Source organism: Podarcis raffonei, chromosome 12 (genome assembly GCF_027172205.1).
Source record: "Podarcis raffonei isolate rPodRaf1 chromosome 12, rPodRaf1.pri, whole genome shotgun sequence".
NCBI classification, from domain to species: Eukaryota; Metazoa; Chordata; class Lepidosauria; order Squamata; family Lacertidae; genus Podarcis; species Podarcis raffonei.
In genome coordinates this window covers 18,871,123-18,895,430 of record NC_070613.1, presented here as the reverse complement: position 1 = coordinate 18,895,430, position 24,308 = coordinate 18,871,123, and the positions used below count along the sequence as shown (strand labels likewise).

Below are 24,308 nucleotides of genomic sequence, written 5' to 3'. Positions count from 1 at the left end.
TGCAGACGGAAATTGCGTTCCACCATCTGCTGGCGCAGATATTTCATCTCCGTCAGGTGCGCTTGAACATCTCCATCAGGCGCAAGCCTCAGATTGGTCAGCTTCTCAAAATACAGCAACGCTGAAGAACCAGCATCCCTCTGATGTGTTCTTCGCAGCATTTCCCAAATTTCCCGTGCATATTCCAAACCCTGAATATGCACCAATTGGTCATCTGACACACACAGAATTATAGCCATTCTGGCTTTCAGATTCTGTGACTCCCAACCTCGGGTTGGTGCTGCTGGGATGGGGTTCTCAATCACGTCAAAGACCCTCTGATTCTGCAGCAGGGCCTTCATCTTTATAGACCAAGATGAATAATTGTCATTAGTGAGGGGAGGGGGATAGGGCAAACCTCCCGCCTTCTTGGAATCCATGCTGAATCCAAGGGTCAGTTTTCTCAAGCCAGCTTTCACTTTCACGCCAGTATACTCCAAAAGTCTCTGTTTACTGCTTCACTGGCAGGCAAACCTTTGGGCTGTTTTTTCAAAACCCTTGCACAGCTGCGTAGATACACTTTCGATTTCCCAGGCTCTTTTTAGCCATTCTTTAACTTTCTAAGTACTTGCGGTAGTTGCCTAGCAACCTGCTCAGGACGGGATTCCTTATCTCACCACAGGAATTCCTGGTATGCAAGCTTGCCCTCAGAGCTTGCTTTTTTCAAACGCAGCTCTTTCTTGTGAACCAGAAAATAAGCCTTTCTGCGTTCATTCTTTCTAGCCCGAAATGCAGCATACCTTTTGAGCATACACTCCTCTCGGTGTCCAGCTGTCTGTTCTGTTCAGCTTCTGGCTGCAGGCAGACGCTTTTCTTTATCTCCTTAGGTGCAGAGGATGGCAACGATTCATCGACCTCTCACCTCTCATGCAGATTCTCATAGATCAGATAACCATCGGTCTGCTACCAGATGTCGGAATTCAAGCGAGCAGAGCACAGCTTAGTCCAAAGGAATTTGGCCACCCTCCAGGTGCCCGGCTTGAATCCTTATGACCTCCTGTCTGCGACTCCCGGCAAGATCAAGGGAGGTCTCCAATCGGCGATTCTCCTCAACGTGAAGAAGAACACACCACTCCTCCCCCAGGGAGGGGGAAAGAGACAGACAGAAATATATCTACATGTCTTTATTTCTGTCTTTCAGCAGTACAGAGAAACATGTCTGTACACTCTGATTCCAACTGCAGAGAGAGAACAAACTCCACCCATGTACTTCCAGTACAGGGTCATGTGTCACTCTGAGCTAACATCCGGCGCTCAGAGCAGTGAATAGACTGTCCCTGGTTCCCACGGTACAATCCAATAACATCCACATCCTGTTTACCATTCCAGCCACTTGGTGCTTGCTTCTGCATTGCTCCTTTTTCGTAAGTTTTGTGGATGGGAATATAAATATTCAGTAACTTCAGGATTAGTCTGTTTCTTATCCCTTTATATCAGGACAAGATGATTTCTCATAAGCTCCTGTAGTGAATGTTGTGGTGGGGGCCACTTTGGTATACTTCCAGAATGATTTCAGTTAGCTTCTTCATCCTTTCATATATGCAATCTGTAATGTATTTATATGAAATAATCAAGTTTTTAAAATGATTTTTATTTATTTTATGCTAATATGCTAGAAATAAGGACATTTGAAATAGTTTTTCAAGGGGCAATTCTGAAATATTTCTGTTCACAGGAAGGAAGTTCTATGATCTCTTGGAGAAGAAGCAACAGTTGCAGGCAGATTTGGAATCCAACTGGGAAAAGCTACAAGAAGCTGAGGCTCTTGTAGCTACCCAGCCAGGAATTATCAGTGGTAAGTGGGCTGTGATCACTAATGCTTTTAATTACAATCTTAAATATATTTTGTTGAAGAGGCAAGCCATTGCCTTAGCTGCCTTGCCAATACGTTTGTCCAGCTCAGCATTGATGGAGAGATTACTGAAGTTATAGTGGAACCCAATTAAACAAAATAGTCTGCCACCTCAAGTGTGTGGTCACCAATGCTGATTCATAGAGTGCTGGTGAGGTCCTGACCCAAGATGTTGGTCTTCATCAGGCTGATGGTAAGGCCAAACTTTATGCAGGCTTGGGCAAAATGGTTGATGAGTCACTGTAGAGCATCTTTGGACTGTGCTGTCAAGGTTGCAAACAACATCTCTCAGATAAGGATCTGCTGCACTTTTGTTTTGGTGTGGAGATGTGCCAGGTCGCTTCATATGGATGTACACACCATCTTCAGTTGAGCTGAAGGCATATGAGAGCAATAGGGAGAAGAATATGTCAAAGAGGGTTGGGGTGGGTATTCAGCCCTGTTTCACACTGCTCATTATAGGGAAGGCATCTGGGGATGAGCCGTCATATTGGACGGTGCCACACATGTTGTTGTGGAAGGACACAATCATCTTGAGAAGCTTAGGTTGGCATCCTATCTTGTTGAGCTTTGTGAAGTGTCATTTTCAGCTGACAAGGTCAAAGGCCTTCATCAGGTCTGTGAAGGTGATATACAAGGGGCTCTTAGCATTTCTCCTGCAGCTGGTGCAGTGAGAAAATCATACTCTCTCACTGGCTGGGAGAGCAGAGCAGATCAGGCAGGGACTAGGATGGTGCCAGCCAGTCTCTCTGATCCCTCTGTGCTTAGTTCTCCTAATCCATGCAAAGATGCATTGTTACAGTTCAAGAGCACATTCTGGCCATGCAAAACTACTTGAGAAGAGCACAAATTAGAGCTGGTGGCAGGTGTGGCCCTGGGAGAATCTCAAGAGCTTGAAGAGGATTGGAAGGCAGCATTTAGCTCTAGGGCAGTGGTGGCCAAACTTGGCCCTCCAGCTATTTTTGGACTACAACTCCTACCATCCCTAGCTAACAAGACCAGTGGTCAGGGATGATGGGAATTGTAGTTCCAAAACAGCTGGAGGGCCAAGTTTGGCCACCACTGCTCATGGGCCTAACATTCACCACCTCCAATGTAATGTACATGGAATGATAGAAGTGCTCTATAAATGTTAAGCATTAGTCTCTAAAATTTTGAGATATTAAATACTAATTGCACTATTATATTTAGTGTAGTTATTTTAGCACATATTAAATATTTTATTATGAATTGATGTGAATTTTTAATAGAGCATAAACTAGAGGAACTGACTGAAGAAAGAAAGCGTTTGACTAAAGAACTAGATGCAACTGCAGAAGATATATTGGAAGCCCATCGCCAGGCTTCAGAAAAAGCTCTGTTTAGGAAACCTGCTGGTAAGTAGGGAATAAATGGCCTTGAATATTAAAAGGGAATTTAACATGCATACTGTTTCAAAGTTCAAAGCCCAGTTATCCCATCACTGTTAAAACTGAAACCGTTGACACTGAGGTATAGAAGACATCAGTCTGACAGCCTTCTTCTGTGCCTGGATTGAGCCCCAGTGGGAATGTCACCTTCCTCCAACTACAGGAAACAAAGCAGAGTCCATTAGATGCAGCAGCCGGATAGGTTAACATCACTGTAATTTCTTTATTGAATTTATATCCCACCCTTTCTCCTGAAGGAGCCTGGAGTAGCATGCCTGTATGAAATTTCAGTGGAGAGCCCCGCATCCATCCCAGCCAGCTTGCAGCTCGATAAATTGGATGAGCTTTTAGCCAATGCTAAAAAATAAGAAAGAAAGTGGGGAGGTGTTACTGGGTGGTGGTGATTATCAGACTGAGAGGTTTTATGTTTGTATTGATTTGGAAGCATTGAGGATGGACACTGTTTTTGCTAATCAAAGTAATCTCAGGGTTTACTTAGAGCAGAGAGGAGCTTGTACTGTCTGGAAATGTTCTATATGTTCCTACGGAGCCCATATTTACAGACCTCTGTTCATTATAGTGGATGTGAGTGGTATTACGTATCAGAGCTTTAAGCCTACTTGATATTCTTTGCTATTTTCCTGAATAATTAGTTTTAACTTCTTAAATCTTAAGATAAAGGTAAAGGGACCCCTGACCATTAGGTCCAGTCGTGGCCGACTCTGGGGTTGCGGTGCTCATCTCGCTTTATTGGCCGAGGGAGCCAGCGTACAGTTTCTGGGTCATGTGGCCAGCATGACTAATCCACTTCTGGCAAACCAGAGCAGCGCACGGAAATGCCGTTTACCTTCCCACCTGGAGCAGTACCTATTTATCTACTTGCACTTTATGCATTGCCAAATGAAGAAGGCATTTGCCATTTTTATGAAACGATGCATTTTTAATACATTTATTCATTTATGTAACTTTATCAGCAGTGAGGACATTGGAAACTGTTTTTCAAGATATGACTCAAAAACTTTTTACTTTTTTCCCCAGAAAAAGAGTTATATGCACTGTCAGAGAAGAAACAAATGTTACTGCAAAATTTGAAAGGCCTGCAGGAAGCTCAGGCTCTTGCAGCAACCCAATCTGGCATTGTTGGTGGTATGTATGCTGTCATTTTTCCTTTTTTCAACTATAATATTAAACACATGCATTTGGAATTAAGGTGTTTCAATTGCCAAGTATGTTTTTAATGCCTATAGCTGTTTGTTTCTATATCTGTATACATGTGGGATCTGCAACAAAATGTTACAGTGTGGGCTGTTCATTATGCCAGCCAGACAGCTATGCTTTCTTTCAGGAGACTCCATTCCCTCCCCTCCCCTCCTTGGGTTTCCATTCTCCTCCAACACACAGTCAGTATTCTGTGGCTAGTGAACATGTTCAGTCCTCATTGGCCAGTTTATGATTCCCCTCCCCATATGATTCTTTACTGCTTCTATGAATTTTGGAGTTTCACAGAGCATTCTCATTCTTACATTTTGTTTCTTAGTAGTTCTGTTTTCACATAATAGCCATCATAACTCAATTCTTATCTCCCTATTAATATATATGTTTAATATGCTACATCAGTAAGAATCATTGCATGTTTTTATACAATATTATATGTCAAGACAAACCATGGTTTAGTGTTACATCTGAATCAGGCAATTAATATTTGAACATTCAGTGAGCAATATATAATACACTCATTTATATTAAATATTTTAGATACTGAATGCTAATTGTGCTATTATATATAGTGCAGTAAATTAATTAAGGTACTAAATGAAGGCAAATTAATATTTTGTCACAAAATTTGGTCTGAAATTATTTTTTAGAGGAGAAACGGAAACAGCTTGCTGAGCAAAAACAACGTTTGGCTGCCGATCTAGAGGCAACTATGCATGATATACAAAAGGCACAGCGTCATGTTTCAGTGGCGCCTATAACTGTGTCACTTAGTGGTAAGTTGAGAATAAATGACCTTCTGTCTACAGTCACTTTTTGTTGTTTCAATAAAAAGTTCTCCGAAAAGAGGTAGAAAGGGCCTTGGGTCTTGCCTGCACTTCTGTGTCATTTCTGGGGCAGGGCTGCTGTCAAGTTTGAGAGAGCTGTAGGCAACCTGTCCTGTCTCCCTACCTGTACCCCCTGGCATAAATTAATATAGTAGTGGCTTCTGTAGAAGCTGCTTAGCTGCTCTCTGGAGAGCACCAGAAAGATTGCCCCTGCCTGCCCCTACTTGAAACATGTCCTCATAATTTTACCCAGGAGCAGCAAAGAGAGCTGACAGTGCTCAGCCCAGTGCTCACTATAGAAGGCTGGAAGAAAATGACTGCAGCCACCACCATCATATTTATTGCCTCAGAAGATGGTAATTGCAGTAGTAAAATGATGGGTGCGGTAGCCATTTCTATAGTGAGTGCTGAGCTTGGTGGGGGGAACTACTTTTTAAATTGAAGAGGGGGAGGGGACAGCATTGACCCTGGGAAATTACTTTGTTACCTTTCCACAAGGTTTTCATTTGTCTCACTTACCATGTCTTAAGATCTGTACTGACGGATTAAGTTTTTATTTTTAATTAAAGATTTCATTTTTGCACAAGTTTCTTCATCTTTTGCACGTATGATATTTTTCAAGTGATTTAACCATGATTTAAATTTTAAAAACATTTCATTTTCCAGAAAATGAATTATATGAACTATCGGAGAAGAAATCTCTGATACTGGAAAGTTTGGCATTCAATCGGAAACAGCTACAGGAAGCTCAGGCGCTTGCTGCTCTGCATCCAGGCACTGACAGTGGTATGTTTTAGGAGCGTGCAGCAGCACAAGACTTGCTACATACCCAAATTTGGCATTTTGTAAAACAGATTCCCTTGGTCCAAGGTGCTTTGTGGGTTGCTTGATTCAACTTATTTCTCAAAGTCCACTTTTTCCTCTTCTTCATTCACTTTTTGGAGGATAAAAAACTATAACCTTTTCCTTTTGACAGAGGTAAATGAAGTTTATAAGCATAAGCCCCTCCAAAGTGGATTAAGCCTATCAAACTACAAACAAATGAACCCAGGGACTTTTGTTGTGGATACCTCTGAAATGTGATCTTTTCCATAAAAATACTGTCTCTTTAACTTTTAAAATATTTGGGTGGACTGGAAGTAGATGAAATTTACTGGCATGTTTGCCCCTTCTGAGGTCATGACTCCTGCCAAATGTCTGAAGGGATAGCTGCTGTGGTTCTTTTGCAAGAACAACCTTATCTTGTGTGTGTGATTTAATAAGGATTCACTTGTGTATTGAGCAATGACATAAGAGAGGTGCCTCTGGGTAAGAAACTGGAAACAATTCTAGGAGATTTTTGCTAGGCACTTACAAACTTACCCTATCACTCACAATGTAGTTTTGGAATCATGAAAAATATATAATATAATATAAAAATTAAAGGAAAATAGAATCTGGGACACAAGATATTAAGGCCTAGAAGCATTAGACTTTATATGTAAGTCCTCAGCAAATCCAGTGTGTGGCTTTCTGCTGGGACAGGCTTACTTGGGTGGGGTTTCTGTTCTGTGTATAGGCTTTGATCGTCATCTGCACCATCTTCCTTTTTTGTAATAGCATTTTAAGTTTGCCAAAATATTTTTAGCCCTTTATCATCATAACAACCCTGTGAAGTAGATCATAATGCTTTCTAGCAAAACAACAAAAAGAACGTAGTAGCACCTTAAAGACTAATACATTTATTATGACATAATATTTATTGGGCTGCACTTTACTTCAGCAGATGCATTCTATGAAAGCAGATGTAATAATACATTTGCTAACTTTTAAAGTGCTACTTGATTATTGTTTCGCTTTGGCTGTAAGCCATGCCTGTTGACTAACTGACTGAAAGTGCACCAGAGTAATATACTGTACTCAATGCCACACAATGACCCTGTGTCAAGAGAAGGAATTTTAAATTAGGTCTCCAGATCTTCTGGTGGGCTGACTTTAAAAAATACAAAGAAAAAAGACAATGCTCTTGCTGATTGACTTACTGAGAAGAAAGTGCAGGTCTGGTTATAAATTATGAGCCTCATAAATAAATGGCATGATCATGCACAGAGTGCACCTATCTCACCAATGAGGAATTTATGTTAGCATGATGATTTCACAACACCCACTGCTGTCCAAACAGAAATACATGTCCAAGCATGTATTTGAAGAAGGCCCCCCTCCCCTCGGCATTAGGCTTTGTTGCCTCAGGATTAGCAAATACATTTTTAAAAAACAGTAATTGTTAGTCTTTAAATATCCCTGCCGGTAAAAGAAAATGGTATAAGTAAAGTTGTTGTAGAGAACAAACCCAGCCATTTAATGCACTCATTTAGTGCACTTATTTTATTCTGTAGCCATATAGCACACTTATTGTATTATAAATTGCCCCAAATTTCTTTATAGACCATAAATTAGAAGAATTAGCTCAAGAAAGAAAGCGTTTGACTGAAGATCTAAGAGAAGCTGTGCATAGTCTACATGAAATACAGCGGCGTTCTTCACAAAAAGGACAGATTGATTCTGCTGGTAGGTGGACAATATATGACCTTCAGGGTCCCCCCCCCTAAGGGTTTCTAGTGTTGTAAGCCCAATTATCAGGCTATTGAGAAAAAGAAGGTAGAAGCAAGTTAACCTATTAGTATGTGCCCTCAATCACATGTGCACGCATACATGGAGGTAATGCATGTGTCACCAATAGCAATGTATTTCTAGGGTCATAGTGTGCCGTTTTCCTGTACATTTACATCAGGAGAAAATTAATTATAGGCTATGAAATATAGCTTTGAGTGGAAATAATACTATATTATAAACACAAGGCAGTTGATAGATATGCATAGAAGACTTTGTCAAAAGCCTTACTGAAATTAAGATACACTACATCCACAGCATTACCCTTGTAATTCTATCAAACGAAGAAATGAGATTCGTCTGTCATGATTTGAGAAACCCATGCTGGGTCTTAGTAATCACAGCATCCTTTTCTAAGTGCTCACAGATGGACTGTTAAATTATCTGTTCAAGGACCTTTCCTAGTATCAATGTCAAGCTCACCGGTCGGTAGTTCCCTAGGTCTTCTTTTTTGCCCTTTTTGAAGATGGGGACAACATTTGCCTGCCTCCAATCTGCAGGGACCTCACCCATTCTCCAAGAATTCTCAAAGATTATAGACAGATGATCTGTCTATAACTAATTTGCTGCTAGTGCAGTTTGGGAGGCAGTGGAAGACAGGAGTGCCTGGCGTGCTCTGGTCCATGGGGTCACGAAGAGTCGGACACGACTAAACGACTAAACAACATCAAGTGCAGTTTGATGGTGATATTCTACCCTAGTGAACAGTTGAGTCACCATATTTTGCACTAGCTGCACCTGCGGATACAGAGGAGGAGGAAGAGAAGTAAAGGTTTAAAAGAAGAGGGCTCCAGGATGCACTTGAAAGTGCTCTCATGGAATGTAAATAGATTTAACAATAAAACCAAAAGAAACCAAATAGCACATGCCCTGTATAAGCAAAAAATGGACATCATATGTTTACAGGAAACACATATAAAAAGACTTCATCGAAGAATACTATGAAACAAAAGATTGGGACAAGATTTAACCTCCTCAGATAAAACAAAGAAAGGGGGAGTAGTTTTGTATGTTAATCCCAAATCAGATCCTAAACAAATATTCAGGGATGAAGAAGGTAGAATAATGGGGTGGAGGTCAAATGGGCAGGGAAACGATGGATACTTGTGGGAATGTATGCTCCAAATGAACGAAAATTGGAATTTTATGAAGACCTAGAGGAGAAATCATTTGAGGTATATGAGGGGAAAGTTGTGTTAATGGGCGATCTAAATGGGGTTGTTTCTTTACATTATGATATGACAATACGAAACAGATTGGTTAAGTTACCATCAGTTGAGTGCAATATTTAAGCTAGCTAAAAAATATGGTGAAAAGGTGCTATTAGGATCCAGGGTCAAAATATTATCCAAAATGTATAACTTATTACTTGAGTGGGAGACAATGGAGGAAATGGTAAAGTCTTCAATGGTAAGTTGGGCTAGGGACATTGGACACAATATTGATTTTGCATTATGGGAACAACTGTTGAAAGTACATTCAAGGTTTACAGCATGCTACATGTTAAGAGAAATTTTTATGAAGATGCAGCATAGATTGTATTTGACACCAAATAAACTAGTGAAAATGTCAAAATCATTAAAGGGTAATTGTTGGAAATGTAGGACAGTAGATGAAACCTTCTATCACCTGTGGTGGTCATGTAACATAGTTAAAAATTACTGAGAAATGATCTATAATGAACTAAAAATGTTTTCAAAATCCTTTTCTAAAAACCGAGAAGAATTTTTGCTGGGGTTAATAACAACAGAAGTCACTAAAAAACAGAGAAATCTGTTCCTATACACTACAACAGCCACCCATGTGTTACTAACCCCAAAATGGACAAGGTATCAACAAAAGAAGAATGACACATTAAACTGTTAGAATATGCAGAGCTTGAAGGAATGACCACCAGAATAAGAAATCAAAATGATGTAAGATATAAGGACTGGATATTTTTTATTGAATACAGTATATGAAAAATTTTTATAAGCAAACAATCTACCTAGCAGGATGGTAAGATTTTCAGCAGTGTAAGAAATACCGTATTTTTCCCTCTATTACACGCAGATTTTTTCTCCTAATAAGTAAGGGGAAATGTCTGTGCGTGTTATTGAGCGAATGTGTGGTCCCTGGAGATGACAAGCGCGAGTGAAGGCAAAAATCAGGCAAATATCAAATCGTCAGGAGAAGGGAAGCCTTGAAAGGAGGAAGCTCTGCCTCAGGGTCTTACTGCCCACCTGCTTCTGTTTCCTTACTGTGTTTGCTCAAACGGAACAAAGAGCAGAGAAAACCCCTCCCCTCCAGGCAAGCAGAGTGGAAAGCAGAGCGTCTCTCCGTGCGTCTGGGACTCGCAGGCAACATGCAGGTTGGGGAGAGAGAGAGAGAGCTGGCTGGCTTGTGTGTGTGTGTGGGGGGAATTTTGCCTTCCTTTCCTCCCTCCGGTAAAACCCCTCTCCTGCATTCTTAGCCAGCTGCCTCTCTGCACACCCCTTTCGGCGCTCCTTATCCTTTCTATGTTTTTCCTTCCCTCCCTACTTAAAACGTGGTTCCAATCACGGATCCACATGGATCCTCAGGATCTTTGCATTGAGTCACCCCAAATTCACCATCAGATCACATAGCAATGATCTGATGCAAAAACAGGGCTGCAATGGTGCAAAAACATGGTTACAAAGCACGGATCCACATGGATCCTCAGGATCTTTGCATTGGGTCACCCCAAATTCACCATCAGATCACATAGCAATGATCTGATGCAAAAACAGGGCTGCAATGGTGCAAAAACGTGGTTACAAAGCATGGATCCACATGGATCCTCAGGATCTTTGCATTGGGTCACCCCAAATTCACCATCAGATCACATAGCATGTCCATGGCTACAGCCTGCACCAAAAAAATCATGCACCCACTGTTGCCTGGGGCTGCAATGGTACAAAAACGTGGTTACAAAGCATGGATCCACATGGATCCTCAGGATCTTTGCATTGGGTCACCCCAAATTCACCATCAGATCACATAGCATGTCCATGGCTACAGCCTGCACCAAAAAAATCACGCACCCACTGTTGCCTGGGGCTGCAATGGTACAAAAACGTGGTTACAAAGCATGGATCCACATGGATCCTCAGGATCTTTGCATTGGGCTACCCCAAACTCACCGTCAAATCACATGTCTGTGGCCGCAGCATGAAGCACAAAAATGATACATCCACTGTTTCATTCAGAATTTTTTTTTTCTTGTTTTCCTCCTCTAAAAACTATGTGCGTGTTATGGTCAGGTGCGTGTTATCGAGCGAAAAATACGGTAACTAAAGTTCATAAAAGTAGCTACAACAGCTGGGGTGAACCAAGGAAACGCGGGAAAAAGAGATAAAAGGAACCATGGAAGGAGAGGAGAGGAAGTGGGTTATGGATTTTTTTTTTTTGTCTAGGAAATCTTAAATTGCAACCTCTTTTTTATTTTAGAGATTCTTTTCTTACTGTATTTTTTGTCCATATTTTGTTGACATGGAATTATATCAGAAACTCAAATAAATAAAATTATTTTAAAAACTCAAAAACAAAACACATATTAGGTATAATATAGTTATAGATATATTGGTGTACATTAGTGCCACTGGTAGCTGATGATACATTCCAGGATCCAGACTCTTTTCCCAGAGGCACAGGGCATAAGGAACTACAGATGGATGCATAATCTTCCTGATGGAAAAATATGCTAACCCATGATCTGCAGAGCCCCAGCCAGTTAGTGAAATAGTCTATATTCTAGGCTTTCTTCACCACAGGGGCAGGGGTGGGGGCAGATAAATTCAGATGGGCTGGCTTTTGTTCTGTGATGCTATTAGCTACAAGGACATTTGAAACCATTTTTCAATAGGTTATTATGTGTGTGTGTGTGTTTGCAGAAGAAGAATTAGAAGAATTGGCTATGAAGAAGACACAGTTGCTGCAAAAGCTGGAATCCAATCAGAGACTACTAGAAGAAGCTGAAGTTCTTGAAGCTGCTCAGCCAGGCACAATCAATAGTATGTATACAGTGATTTCTCATGATTTCTGTTAGTCTAAAACATATATAAGTCAGGATTACAGCTAACCCAGGCCCTGTAGACATGGAGATACCCACACCAGTCCAAAGAGGTGCTTGGCCACCCAAATGACCTTATTCCAAGCCCTGCCTTGATCTGTCCCCCATTGCCCCTTCAGGAGCAAAGGTTCCAGTGGGCCAGATGCTCCGAAACGGCTGTCCTTCCTCAGAGCAAGGCATTTTGGTTGAGGTAGGCATAGAGTCCTGTGACTTTGCTGTAACAGCAGCAAACAATGTTTAAACTGTCAATCTTTTGGGACTCGTGGGCACATTTCCAAATCTGTGTAAACTGTTGTGGGCACAACCACAGAATGATTGCTGTGCAAGCCTGCCTAGTCACAAAGTACAATAATAAAGGCATGTATTACCGGTAATTATTTGGCCAAAATTATTTTTTAAGCAAGCAAGTTTGATCAGATAGATCTTGTAATTCTTGCATATTATACATTTCCTGATTCACACTGCAAATCCATATGTTACTCATCTCAACCTAAACAAGACTACCACTTTGTTCCTCCAAATAGCTCTCACACACATACGGAATCCTTCCATTGGTTCCATCCTCTCCATCACTCCTCACAGAAGTATTCTCCCAAAAGCAACTACAGTGGTACCTCGGGTTACATACGCTTCAGGTTACATACGCTTCAGGTTACAGACTCTGCTAAACCAGAAATAGTGCTTCAGGTTAAGAACTTTGCTTCAGGATGAGAACAGAAATTGGGCTCTGGTGGCGCGGCGGCAGCAGGAGGCCCCATTAGCTAAAGTGGTGCTTCAGGTTAAAAACAGTTTCAGGTTAAGTACGGACCTCTGGAATGAATTAAGTACTTAACCCGAGGTACCACTGTATTGCCTGCTCACCCTCTCACCATCTCTTTTTTCAAACCAATTGAGGTTTTGCAGAGCTGGAGAAGGGAGAGGTGAATGCATATGCTGGATAAAAATTAACAGTTTGGGAAGGGATGTTGGAAGATCAGCTGTGCGCTGCAGGCTTTTGAGTTGTTTTCCTCCTGCCTTGCTGTTTTTTATTGATTGCCTCTCCATTTGGTGTTTTCACTTTGTGCACCATTATGAAGCTTGACAACAGTAGTGCTATTGTTTGCTTTTAAAAAAACCCTAATAAGTATAGGCACTGCAAAGCAGGGTGGGGAACGGCTGAGACAGGGCTGGCCCTGGATGTTTTGTTGCTGCAGGGAAACTTGAAAATGCCTCCCACCCACTGCCTCTTCCACTGCAGCCTAGAGATAGCCTGGAAAGTAAAGGGAAGCTGGAGAGGAGCAGGTGGTGGCAGCAAGTGCCTGACAATGGCCAGCAGTGTGCACCTGGCAGCAGCAAGGGCCACAGCAGTGGCCAGATGTAAGCACCTTGTGGCAATGAGCAGCAAGTGTGCTGTGTGCTTCCCTGAGGTGACTGCCTCACTGTGCCTCATGGGTGGGCCGGCCCTGGATCAAGACATTTGCTTTCTTCTCTAGAGTGTGTGCATGTTACAATATCAGTTGCTACACTTGAATCCAAGGGTGGGGGGGGGGGATCAGGACACAGGGTGGAAATTTTGTGCTTTGATTTCCCACCAGAAACTCAATATTCCAAAACCTATGCTGGTTAATTACAAATAGCTGCCACTGCCAAGCAGCAAAGTCTGCAGTTCCATGCCTCTGTGACTTTGCCTTCATGGCTTCCTTCCTCCAGTCCTTTCACATGTTCACTTGTCGTCTGAGTGAGAGATACCAGCTACTCACCTCCCGCTTGCTCTGTGCAGCCACACCCCGACCATCACAATTGGTTGAGGTCAACCATAAGCAACACTCCACCAAGTCCCAAATATGTGTCCTGCTGGGTAAAAAATGGAGCATTGGGCCTTGCCTGAAGCAACACCTTGCCTGAAGCACTTTTACACAGGAAAAAAATACCCTTTCCCTGGGAGAAAGATGGGCTTGCTCAGGGATGGAGGCAACTGGCAGAACTGATTGGGGGAAGAAAAGTGTGCATTCTTAGCACAGAGGTCAAACTGACCTCTGGTGGGAGGCAAGTATGCCTTGCACAGGCAGTGACCATTTTAGGCACGTCCAATATGTGTGCAACCATACACGTATGCATCGCACTGAGCCTGAAAGTGACCCAAAAAATCACAAAAAGGTGTGGGGCGGGGGTGGAATGAGGTATTTGCAGGCTTTTTCAATGGTGTTCCAAATTTCAAACACACAGTTCCTTGGAATGTAACCCCCATGTAAACTGGGAGTTGCCTATACTGCAGGTTGCGACTGGAGGGTGCGGTGGGCTCTGGAAGGATGCTGCCTCTGCCCTCATTGAGGAGCTTCCACTGCTTAAACAATCAGGACTTAAAGCCTTCTAGACTGCACCAGAACCTAATCACCAAGCTCTAATATGCTACATGATATCAATAAATGCCATTGCTTGTTTTTGTATGTCATTATAAAGAAAAAGAAAAAAGAAAAAGAAAAAGCAAGCTCCCTGTCAGGTTTTGCATGATATCTGCACTTTCCAGGATATGTTCCAGGATATGTTCTATGTAAGACTTAGCTCTCTGTGCAATATGATGAAAAAAAATGCTGCACTGTGTTATAGAATTTCTGTCTGCATTACTGTGATAGTGCTAAGCATCCCTATTTAAAATGGTTAGATAATTTTGTATACTAATTGCACTTTGTAAGGTTTTTATTTCAATTGCATTAATAGTGTGTTATGAATTGGCCTGAAATTTTTTTGTAGAGCATAAACTAAAGGAGGTAGCTGAGGAAAGAAAACGTTTGACTGCAGAACTAGAAGAAATTCTACACAAGATGGTACTAAAAGATGTACAGCTTCAGGTTTCAAAACCACCTGGTAAATAATGATTAAATTACACTTGTAGGTGCTTAAGTCTGCATACTATTCCAGGAGTTGCAAGCTTAATTAAAGTGAATAAAGAATGTGTCAGACCACAAACTAAATATATAGCATAATGTGTTTCCAAATTTTCTTAGAAATTTGTTATAATTATATATTTTTTTAGATTTTACATTGTATTTTATGTTGATTTAATCCACGATATTAACTTTTAAAGATATTTACGTACTTAAGATACTTAGGTGGACAATTGGCATACAAATATTGTAAATAGATAAAAGGTCAACTTTTGTATTTTCACCCTAGGCGCCCTACAATTTTTGACACTTTCAGAAGAATTTCAGTTGGCTTTTACCCCTTGCTTTAAAAGCTGCAAGGATGAATGAAATTTGTCTTGTTACAAAAGAAGCAAGTTTTTACATTTGAATATGTTTCTTCATTTTATGTGAAAATGGGTGATATCCAAGTTCATCATACTCTGAGTAGATCCATTGAAATGAAGGGACTTCGGTGAGTCTACTTTGAGTATACCTTAGTTGGATATCATCCTCACTTAGCAGTTAGGACATATTTTTCAAGAGATAATTCTAAAATATTCCTATTCATAGAGAAGGAATTATATAAACTGTCAGAGTGGAAGCAACATTTATTGGACAATTTGGAATCCAACCTGAAAGAGCTAGAAGAAGCTTGGGCTCTTGCAGCTACCCAACCAGGCCCTAGCAGTGGTATGTATATGATTATTTTTGCTGCTAGTTCTGTTAATATCTTAAAGATACAAACCTGAAATGCAATGTTCTTCTATTTCAGTAGATATTATCTACTGATACAGATATTCAGTACTCTGCTGTTCTACAACTCAGAACATCTATGATGAACAGTCAAATATTTTAGAAAGTTCAAGAATCTAGTTGGCTTTGTAAGTCTCTAGGAATAGAACCTATTGTTTTCCATCCTGACAGGGACATTAGAATGTAGAAATCTGTGTCTTCAAAAGGTAATACTGACCATCGTGACCTTTGAGTTCTTTCTCCTTCTGTTGAACATTAGACATTCACATTCCTTTATTATATGGAAAGCACATAACATATTAAGTACAAAAAGACATGACAACAACAGTGAAAATGGTGCTTACTTGAGTGGGTAGGTAATGAGATTAATCTACAGCTGGGCAAAAAGAAGAGCACAGTTTCAGCCAAAATTAAACCATTCTTAGTCCAATTGGCAATTCTACTCCAGTTGTCCTTTCTTATGAATACATAAAATCACTGCTGATTAATGATAGAGGTTTTTTTTACTCACTATCTTTCAGCTTGGGTTTGCAACACTGCTTGTGTTATTTCATATTTAACAGAGTTGAATGGTAACTTGAGACATTTTAAACATTCAAATGATTTTTGTTGAGGAAAAATGAGGTAACAGTCAAACACAGAAAAAATACTTAATGCAGCAACTTCAGAAAGACAAATGGTCGTTAGGTTTAAATGTATTGCATTTATGTAATATAATATTAATTGTATTATCTAATGTTAAAGTTCATGCCAACATCCTTAGTAATATCCTTAAAGTGTTTCTAAACAAATTGTGGAAAATTGTCATGTAGATAATCTATTAAAGAAGTTAAATGAGGAAAGAAAGACTTTGATTGAAAACCTGGAAAGAGTTGTGGAAGATTCACAGAAAATGAAATCTCGTCTTTCTGAGACAGGTGGAGTAATAAGACCCATTGGTGAGTACATAATAAATGTGTTTGTACATAATCACAAGTATTATAACTATAGTAATCAAAACAATCTAGAGATTATTATGTATTGAAATATTGCCAAGAACATAATATTATGTACTGTCATTGTACTCTATATATAGTCTCAGAAACTACTTTTCACAATTTATGATCTCCTATGATTCTAGCTGTAAAAATAACATTTAAAACTATGTTTTAATTTTTAAAAACATCTTCATTTCTAGAAAGGGATTTAAGTCATCTTTTACAGAAGAAAAAACTGTTTTTGGAACGCTTGGACTCAAATCTCAAAAACTGGCTAGAAGCACAAACACTTGCAGCTACTCAACCAAGCAGTATCAATGGTAGGTATATCATATGTTTAAATATCATCATAACCTTGTGTGTATGCCGTCTTTCCATAGTTAAAACCATGCTCAAGGTTGCTTACACAAATGTTGCAAAAGTACTCAAAACAATAAATAGAACATATCAAAAAGTACACAAACAAATGGAACCATTTTGGTTCAACCTGTGCATGAGCCTGCTGTTGGTTCTGGTTACTGTTGTTTCTGATCTAGGAGGCAGAGAGTGGCTTCTCTCCCAGAAGAAAGCTCTAGGGGATCTGGCTCATAGGCAGCTGTTGTAGGAGGTGTAATCCCAATTGTCTGCAATGCCCTCAGGAATGCCCAGTGAAGAGACATTCACGAAATAATAAACTTCTGTTTCCACCCCCAGCATATGCCTATTGACCAAATGTATTTAAAATATATATTTATAAACATTTTTTTACAATAAAAGTTGTCATTTTATCCGGGACTGTTATTTAAAACTGAGGTTGTAAATGAATTATTCTACCTTTCTCAGTTTTATATGCAACAGCTAACATGTTCCTTTTTAGATATGGCTGTCTTTATTCTAGAACAAATGAGAATGAAGAGAAAGCATCACTGACAGTACAAGAGAAACAAGCAACACAAAAATCACCCACCCCAACTTCGAATTTGGTTGCTAACTTCTTTCCCCTTGAGGAATATTTGTGCCTCAGTTGTACTTGCTTGCAACAGTATTGCTATTGCACGGTAGAGAAGAATTATTTATTCCAAAAGACAAATGACACCTTGCAGGATAATCATCTTGCAGTTTGAAGGCTATGTTAAGAAATACATTTCTATTGTTGCTAAAACCTTCTTCCCCCCCGTTTTTTGTAGAGAAAAAATTTCAACACCTCACTGAACAAAGAAGGCTTTTGGCTGCAGGCCTGGAAGCAATTATTCAAGATATACAAAATATACAGGATACTGATTCAGAAAAACAAATGAAAGACAGAGGTGAATATAGAATATGTGACATATTTAATTGCAGAATCCATTCTTTCATTGGTGGAGGTAATTATTGAAGGTTACAGTGTCACTTTGTGATTAAAGGCAGGTGAAGTGGGCAGCTCCTAGAATCCAGTTCAATTTCCTGCTTTTGTTGAAATGGTTGCATTTATATCTAGCTCCCTCTTTACTTAGGCTATTTCTATTTCCTTTTCAAATTTTTCCTTAGCTTGTTCCTCTTGTTCTTCCATTTTCCCACCACACTACTCTTTCTCTAGAACTGCTTGTGGTTTGCCTCAGTGTATCTTCTCCACCCTTACCCCTCTGGTCTTCCTCTTTTCTCTGAGAAGCCCTCTGATTTCTGTTTTTCCATGGCTCTCTTGCCCCGTTTCTTTCAAAACTCAGAATCAAGAATAAAGAAATCTCTCTCTCCCTCCCTCCCTCTCTCTCTCTCTGGCCCTCCTTCCTACCTTAGCCATTTTAGCAGAAGGAAGGATAGCATGTGTGATGGTTTTTTCCGCTGTACCTAACCTCTCTCTTATCTGTGAATCCTGAATGTGAGAGTAGGGAGTGGAGTGAAGGTTCATAAGTAGAAGAGCAAATCTCTCATCCATTATTCCTACTTTGTTCCTTTAGTATGCAGAGTTTGGGGGGCAGTTGGTATTAACAACAACCTTGCTGAGCCCCCTTCTGCACCTTCTAAGGGAGCAGCAGTAATAGTTGAACCAAAGCCTTCTGTGAAATCACTTCCAGTTCCCAGTCCTTTCAAAACCGTAACCAAGGCTGAATAGTACTCCCCTTTATTAGTCTGTTTCTATGGCTGACAAATTTGGTAATTTAGAGTTCGAATTTATGGACATGCTGAAGCTTCCGGCCATTGACACACTTGTTTCTTAATTCATTGCCTAAAGGAATTTCTCCTGCCTAAATATGAGGATGCCCAACTTCTACTGAGAGGAGGCTGGACTTGCTCTCTGCAGGTTTCATGAGACAGCAGCCCTAACCATGTATACTTCTTGCTTTGCTTCTATGTTAACTTGAGCTTCCCTAATATGGCTGGATGACCTCCTTGGCAATCCTCATCAGGACCAGCCCATCCTCAAGATATACAGAGCAACAGCTTTTATGGATGATGCCACACTTGGCAGCACACAATTTGCAGTTCACTCTCTGGTGTCAGAAGGAGAACCTATGGTTGAAGCACTGGGATGCTGATACCACAGCTAGAGTTGACTTATGGGGCAAATTTTCAGGGAATATGCCCTTAAAGATGGCTTAGTTAAATCTTGCAACAGAAGGAGGTTCTTGTCTTTTCTTGCCTGGAGAGCTATTTCTTTTGTTGTTTTCCTTCATATGACGTTCATGGCTTTTGTCCACAGGGCATGGATTCCATACCCAACCACTCTTGCTGAAACTAATCTTACTGCTCTGCAAGGCCCCAGCAAGATCCTAACACTGGTAGAGGGTAGACCCCCTCTAAAGGGGGTCACAGCAATGATGCTAGTCTGCGTCCAGTGGGAGGTAGTCTTCAGTCTTCAAATGTCTGGCAAGCCCAAGACCTCAGACAGATGGGTACTCAACTTCAGGGCTACAGGATTTATTTTCTAGCCCATCGCCAGCACCTTGCTTTGTACAATCTCTGGTTTCCAAATGACCAAAGAAGGAATGCCACCCAGCACCTTCGGAACATGGCAGAAATTGCGCCTGTTACTTCAGGAGGAGTCCTTCTTCAACATCTAATGGTGCTGAAGTCTCTAAGGCAGCTACATAAGCATCACCTAGCTCCTTTACTAGAAACTACAGAATTGACCCAGAAATCGTAGATCCTGCCCAACATAGGGAAGCTTAATATCACCCCTAAATCTCATAAATAACTACATAAATAAAAATAAAGATGACCTTCTACAGCAACACGAGAAAGAATTGCTGGTTCCTATCTGAATGGTAATTCTGTGTTGCTTGCAAAGGTCACGAGACCTCACCCTAGTTTCTTGACCGCTTCATTTAAGTTACCTAGTTTTTAAGTTTTCTAAAAAAAATATGTAAAATGTTTAGAATTCTAAACATTTTTATTAGGGAGGGAGGTATTTTCTTCCTCTTTTCTGTGTTTTGTCTTGTGCAGCTGATTTGTTTGAGCTTGATAAGGATGCAAATAGGATTCTGGAAGCTGCCTACTTCTATCAAATTCTCTTTCCTGCCTTCAACTACAAGGTGGTGCCTACAGAACTGCCATTCAGATAAGAACTAACGGTTCTTTATCACAGCTAAATGTCACTCTGCATCTCATATAATTCAAGTAGCAGAGAAGCATGTAAAACAATTTTTTTAGCTATTAATTGCTTTTTTGTGTTAAATTTTTTTTATTGATTCATTTCAAAAGAAAAGTGCAAATATAACCAAAATAAAGAAAACATAGAATCAAAAATGTAAACCATAAAGTATCACAGCCTATAAGGACAAACGTACAAAGATATAACACATATCCAAAGGGATAAAAAAGTATTAACTCATACACAGGTTCCCATTGCAAATAATAAAAATATATAAAAGTATTCTCCACCATTGAGTTCTATAATTATTAAGCATAAAGGTTCTATATAGTCTTACGTGAGCCAGACATTTGCATATCCTCATGGTACTGAGTGACCATGTGCCTTAATAGTTGTATAAGAAATAAAATAATGTCATATATTCTAAAGAAACCATTCATTTGAGGTCTGTCCTTTAGATATTTTTAGTTTGTGAGAGATGTTTTCAAGAAAGGCAATTTGCCAAACTTCAGCTAATATTTGTAAAATATTTCTTTGTAGAAATGGCTTTGAAACAACTACATGAAAAAAAGAAAGTGTTTTTGGAAAATTTGAGAACAAATTTTAGACAACTGCAAGAAGCCAGGGCTCTTGCAGCTGCCGAGCCAGGTGGTATCAGTGGTAAGTATTTTACTGGGCAATCCAAGTCATGGGAATGTGTCAAACAGCTCAGCCACCAGTGATCCACCAACATAATAACCACAGCATCCAAACAGTATTTGGTGGAGTAGTCACTAGCACAACATGCCTATGACTGTATGATATCCACATGCTGCTCTGTGTTGCTTCTGCTCAGCCTCCAGCCAACTCTGCCCCTCCAGTCCACCCTTTCATTACTGCTGTAACTTTCCATTTCTTCTCTGCACACTTCCTTCCTGCCCAGTATACTGCCAAAACACTCCTCTCTCTACCACTACTATGTCCTGGCAACCACTACTGCACACAGGCACTGTTGTCGGAGTCCATTATCACCCTTGTCACCTCTTGAACTTTGACTCCTACTTGTTTGCTGTCTGGTTCCCCACCCTTTGGTTACCCCAAGGTTGAGCTACCCTTCCACTGGTGTTGTGCCAGGTAGCCTAACCGCAACTGCTGAGCCAGGGTTTCTCTCCCTCCCTTGCTGCCTGTGAACTTTGCCTCTGTGCTTTGCTGAGGGTCTTCCTTCCCTGTGCTGAGCCTGTCTCTTCCTGTGACCCTTTGCCTGTGTGTTTGTTTCGAGTCCTCCATCTTTGGCTGGAGTGCACTTTTTATCCCACTGGGCTATGTGCTCCTGCAGCAGGGGATGCTGGGAGCCAAGTCTGCCAGGGCTGTTGCAGGAGTACTGTAGGGGGAACCCAAGTTGTGCAAAAGTGAACTTGTCAAAGAATAAAATAGGCATAATGTGAACAGTTTTTTAAATTGAATATCGTTTGCAGTATGTCTTGATTTGTGTGTGAAGAGTAGTAGTGGCAGTTGGGGGTCTCCATCCCAGTGGGGCAGTGTTGGGCCACATCAAAACCACTGGATTCTTGGTGGGACAGCATTTGTTGCAAAGCAGTCTGTGAACACGAGTTGAGGGAGGCAACTGCACAGTGGCTAGAATCACAGTGGGGAGGATTGCATGGGGAGCCAGAGCAGTTGTAGCTCATCTGGGGTATTTGCCAGTGCTGCCAGCTCTCCATGTGAGGGGTTATTGTCTATTATTTATCTATTAAATTTGTATATGGCTCTTCATCTGAGGATCACAGGGTGGTTTACAACAAAAAATGTATACCATAGCAACAAACAATATTCCACACCCTTGCCCCCCAATATTATTTATCCTGGGTTATGGGTGGCTCAGGAGACTGATCTTGTGGATCAGCTCTGTGACAGCCTGTGAGTGTACCATGAGAGTGTTTGAAAGGTGCTCTTTGTTGTCCAGAGAGCTGCTGCCACGTGCTTGCCTGGGATTGAGGCTTGGGAGATTTGTATTAGTGATAGTTGTCTTCCCTCTTGTATGCTAGTGAGGTGAACTCTGCTCAAAGTGTGACATCTCTTTTGCAAAGTGCCATATATTTGTGCCCAGTGCTCCTGAGAGTGCACAGTGCCCTTCCACTGTAGTGATCACGTCCTGGAGCCCATGCTGAAAGTCCTCACAAAGTTCTTCTCTGTGTTCACAAGTCATGTGAGTTGTGCTTGATACATGCAAGATTTACATCCTTCTGGTGCTATGATTGGCTGCAGGGTTCTGCAGCATCTGATGTGCTCCCATAACATCATAGGCATGGCCCGCAAGCGGAGGAACCCTTTTTCTTCTAAATTAGGGTTTCCCAAACTTGGGTCTCCAGCTGTTTTTAGATTTCAGTTCCCATCATCCCTGAACACTGGTCCGGCTAGCTAGGGATGATGGGAGTTATAGTCCAAAAACAGCTGGAGGGACAAGTTTGGGAAATCCTGTTCTACATCATACCCATGTAGGTTCTGAGTATCATGCTTCACATTTTTCATATGTGAAATGGGTATTTTGTGGTGCCTGGCAACCAGCTGGTTATTGGGAACCTTTGAAGTAGTAAGCAAAGTACAAACCCAGCACTAAGCATGACTGATCTCTCTTCACCTCACCTGATGCAAAGGGAGAGCAATCCTGTTTGCTTCAGTTGCTCCATAACGATATGACATGTGGAACCAAAAAGTTTCCCCATCCCTGGGTTAAGCCGTGAGAACAAGTGATTGATGTTTTGGTATTTTTTCAAATTGAACTGAATAAAGGTTGCAACACAAGTATTGTGCAACAACCACCTCCCATGTTCACTTACTCCACAAAGAGAAGCAGATACTAGTGTGCTCCCAATTGTACATTGGCAACAGAAAGTAGGTTTCCATTCTACTATCCAGCGCTTAATGGCGGATTTCTCCCGGAGCTCCCGAGGGAGATCTGCTTCGTGGGTTCGGGTCCTGCAGCTACGGCGGAGCGGGGACCCTCAAAAATCACAGGCGCGAAGCCTGTGAACCGGAGACTCGGCGGGCACCTTTGCGCCCCCCCGACGCTGTGAAGGAGCCTTTTTAAAGGCTACGGAACAGCTGAGGGTGTGTGGAGCGGTGCTGAGAGTCGCTTTCACCCAGCCTGCGAAGTGAAGCCGCGTCGCCATTAGCGGAGAGCGCTGATTTCTTCCTGAGAATTGGACTAATAAGAAACAACTTTCCGTGAGTAGGATTAAACTTTAAAGATTAATTGGACGCTAAAATCAAAGAAATTGGGCACCGAGACGGACAAGCACTAAAAAGGAAGTCTGCTTTCCGTTCTGCAGTAAGATCAAAGCAAAAGACATTCAAGCTGTAACTTGTGAAAGGAGATTGGTGGGAATTAAGGAATCCATCACCAAAGTAAAGAGAGCTCCCTCCCCGAAGGCAGGAGGGGGGGAAAGAAAATTTTACAGTATCTTTCTGCCTGTTTAAAAAAGAATTTGGACTGTTTACCGCTGCTCTTAAACCTGGGATCGGACTGCTGGAGAAAAGAAAACCGGCTAAGGACTGTTGCTACATGAAGGTAAAAAAGTAACTGAGATATTGACCTTGGTTACTCTCAACTTAGAAACATTCTACTTTGTTGCATTGTAAAGTCTTATGCAGGACACGATTGCTTTGGATCTCTTAAAAATTATTTGAAAGGGACTTTAAGGACTCGGAGGGCTTTTGTTTTTTTTCTTTTGGAAAGTGTGGGATTGATTTGAAGGCAAAGAATTTGCTCTGCGCCCTCTAGAGGACTTGTGAATAGTTTCAGCAACAAGTGGACTTTAAAACTTGAGAACTTTTGCTTGACAGCTTAAGAGTGTGGGAATGACCTTGATTGAAAGATTTTGTTATGGCAGATGGTAAAGAGAAAGAGGATTCACAAGAAACAACTTTGAGATCTGGCAGACAATACAAAATTGATCTCTCTATGCAAAGAAGGGCTTCTGTATCAGGAGCTTCTGGAACTGCAGCTGTCCCAAAGACAAAAGTGAAAACTATGTTTTCAGAAGAAGCACTTGCTAAAGTACTGGGGAAAATAAATGACTCTCTGGAGGAACTAAAAAAGCAAGG

At 41.0% G+C, this 24,308-nt stretch overlaps 1 protein-coding gene across 4 annotated transcripts in view; it reads left to right on the top strand.

Moving 5' to 3' along the window:
- CCDC7 (coiled-coil domain containing 7) overlaps nt 1-24,308 on the top strand; it is a 149,245-nt gene that overhangs the window by 95,641 nt on the left and 29,296 nt on the right. For all 4 annotated transcript variants that reach the window (XM_053359539.1, XM_053359538.1, XM_053359537.1 and 1 more), the window contains exons 51-63: nt 1,715-1,834; nt 3,142-3,267; nt 4,339-4,446; nt 5,166-5,291; nt 6,009-6,128; nt 7,767-7,889; nt 11,885-12,004; nt 14,794-14,907; nt 15,519-15,638; nt 16,514-16,639; nt 16,879-16,998; nt 17,845-17,964; nt 20,766-20,885. In XM_053359539.1, the coding sequence (XP_053215514.1) occupies nt 1,715-1,834; nt 3,142-3,267; nt 4,339-4,446; nt 5,166-5,291; nt 6,009-6,128; nt 7,767-7,889; nt 11,885-12,004; nt 14,794-14,907; nt 15,519-15,638; nt 16,514-16,639; nt 16,879-16,998; nt 17,845-17,964; nt 20,766-20,885 (1,563 nt within the window). The remainder of the gene's footprint in view (nt 1-1,714; nt 1,835-3,141; nt 3,268-4,338; nt 4,447-5,165; nt 5,292-6,008; nt 6,129-7,766; nt 7,890-11,884; nt 12,005-14,793; nt 14,908-15,518; nt 15,639-16,513; nt 16,640-16,878; nt 16,999-17,844; nt 17,965-20,765; nt 20,886-24,308) is intronic.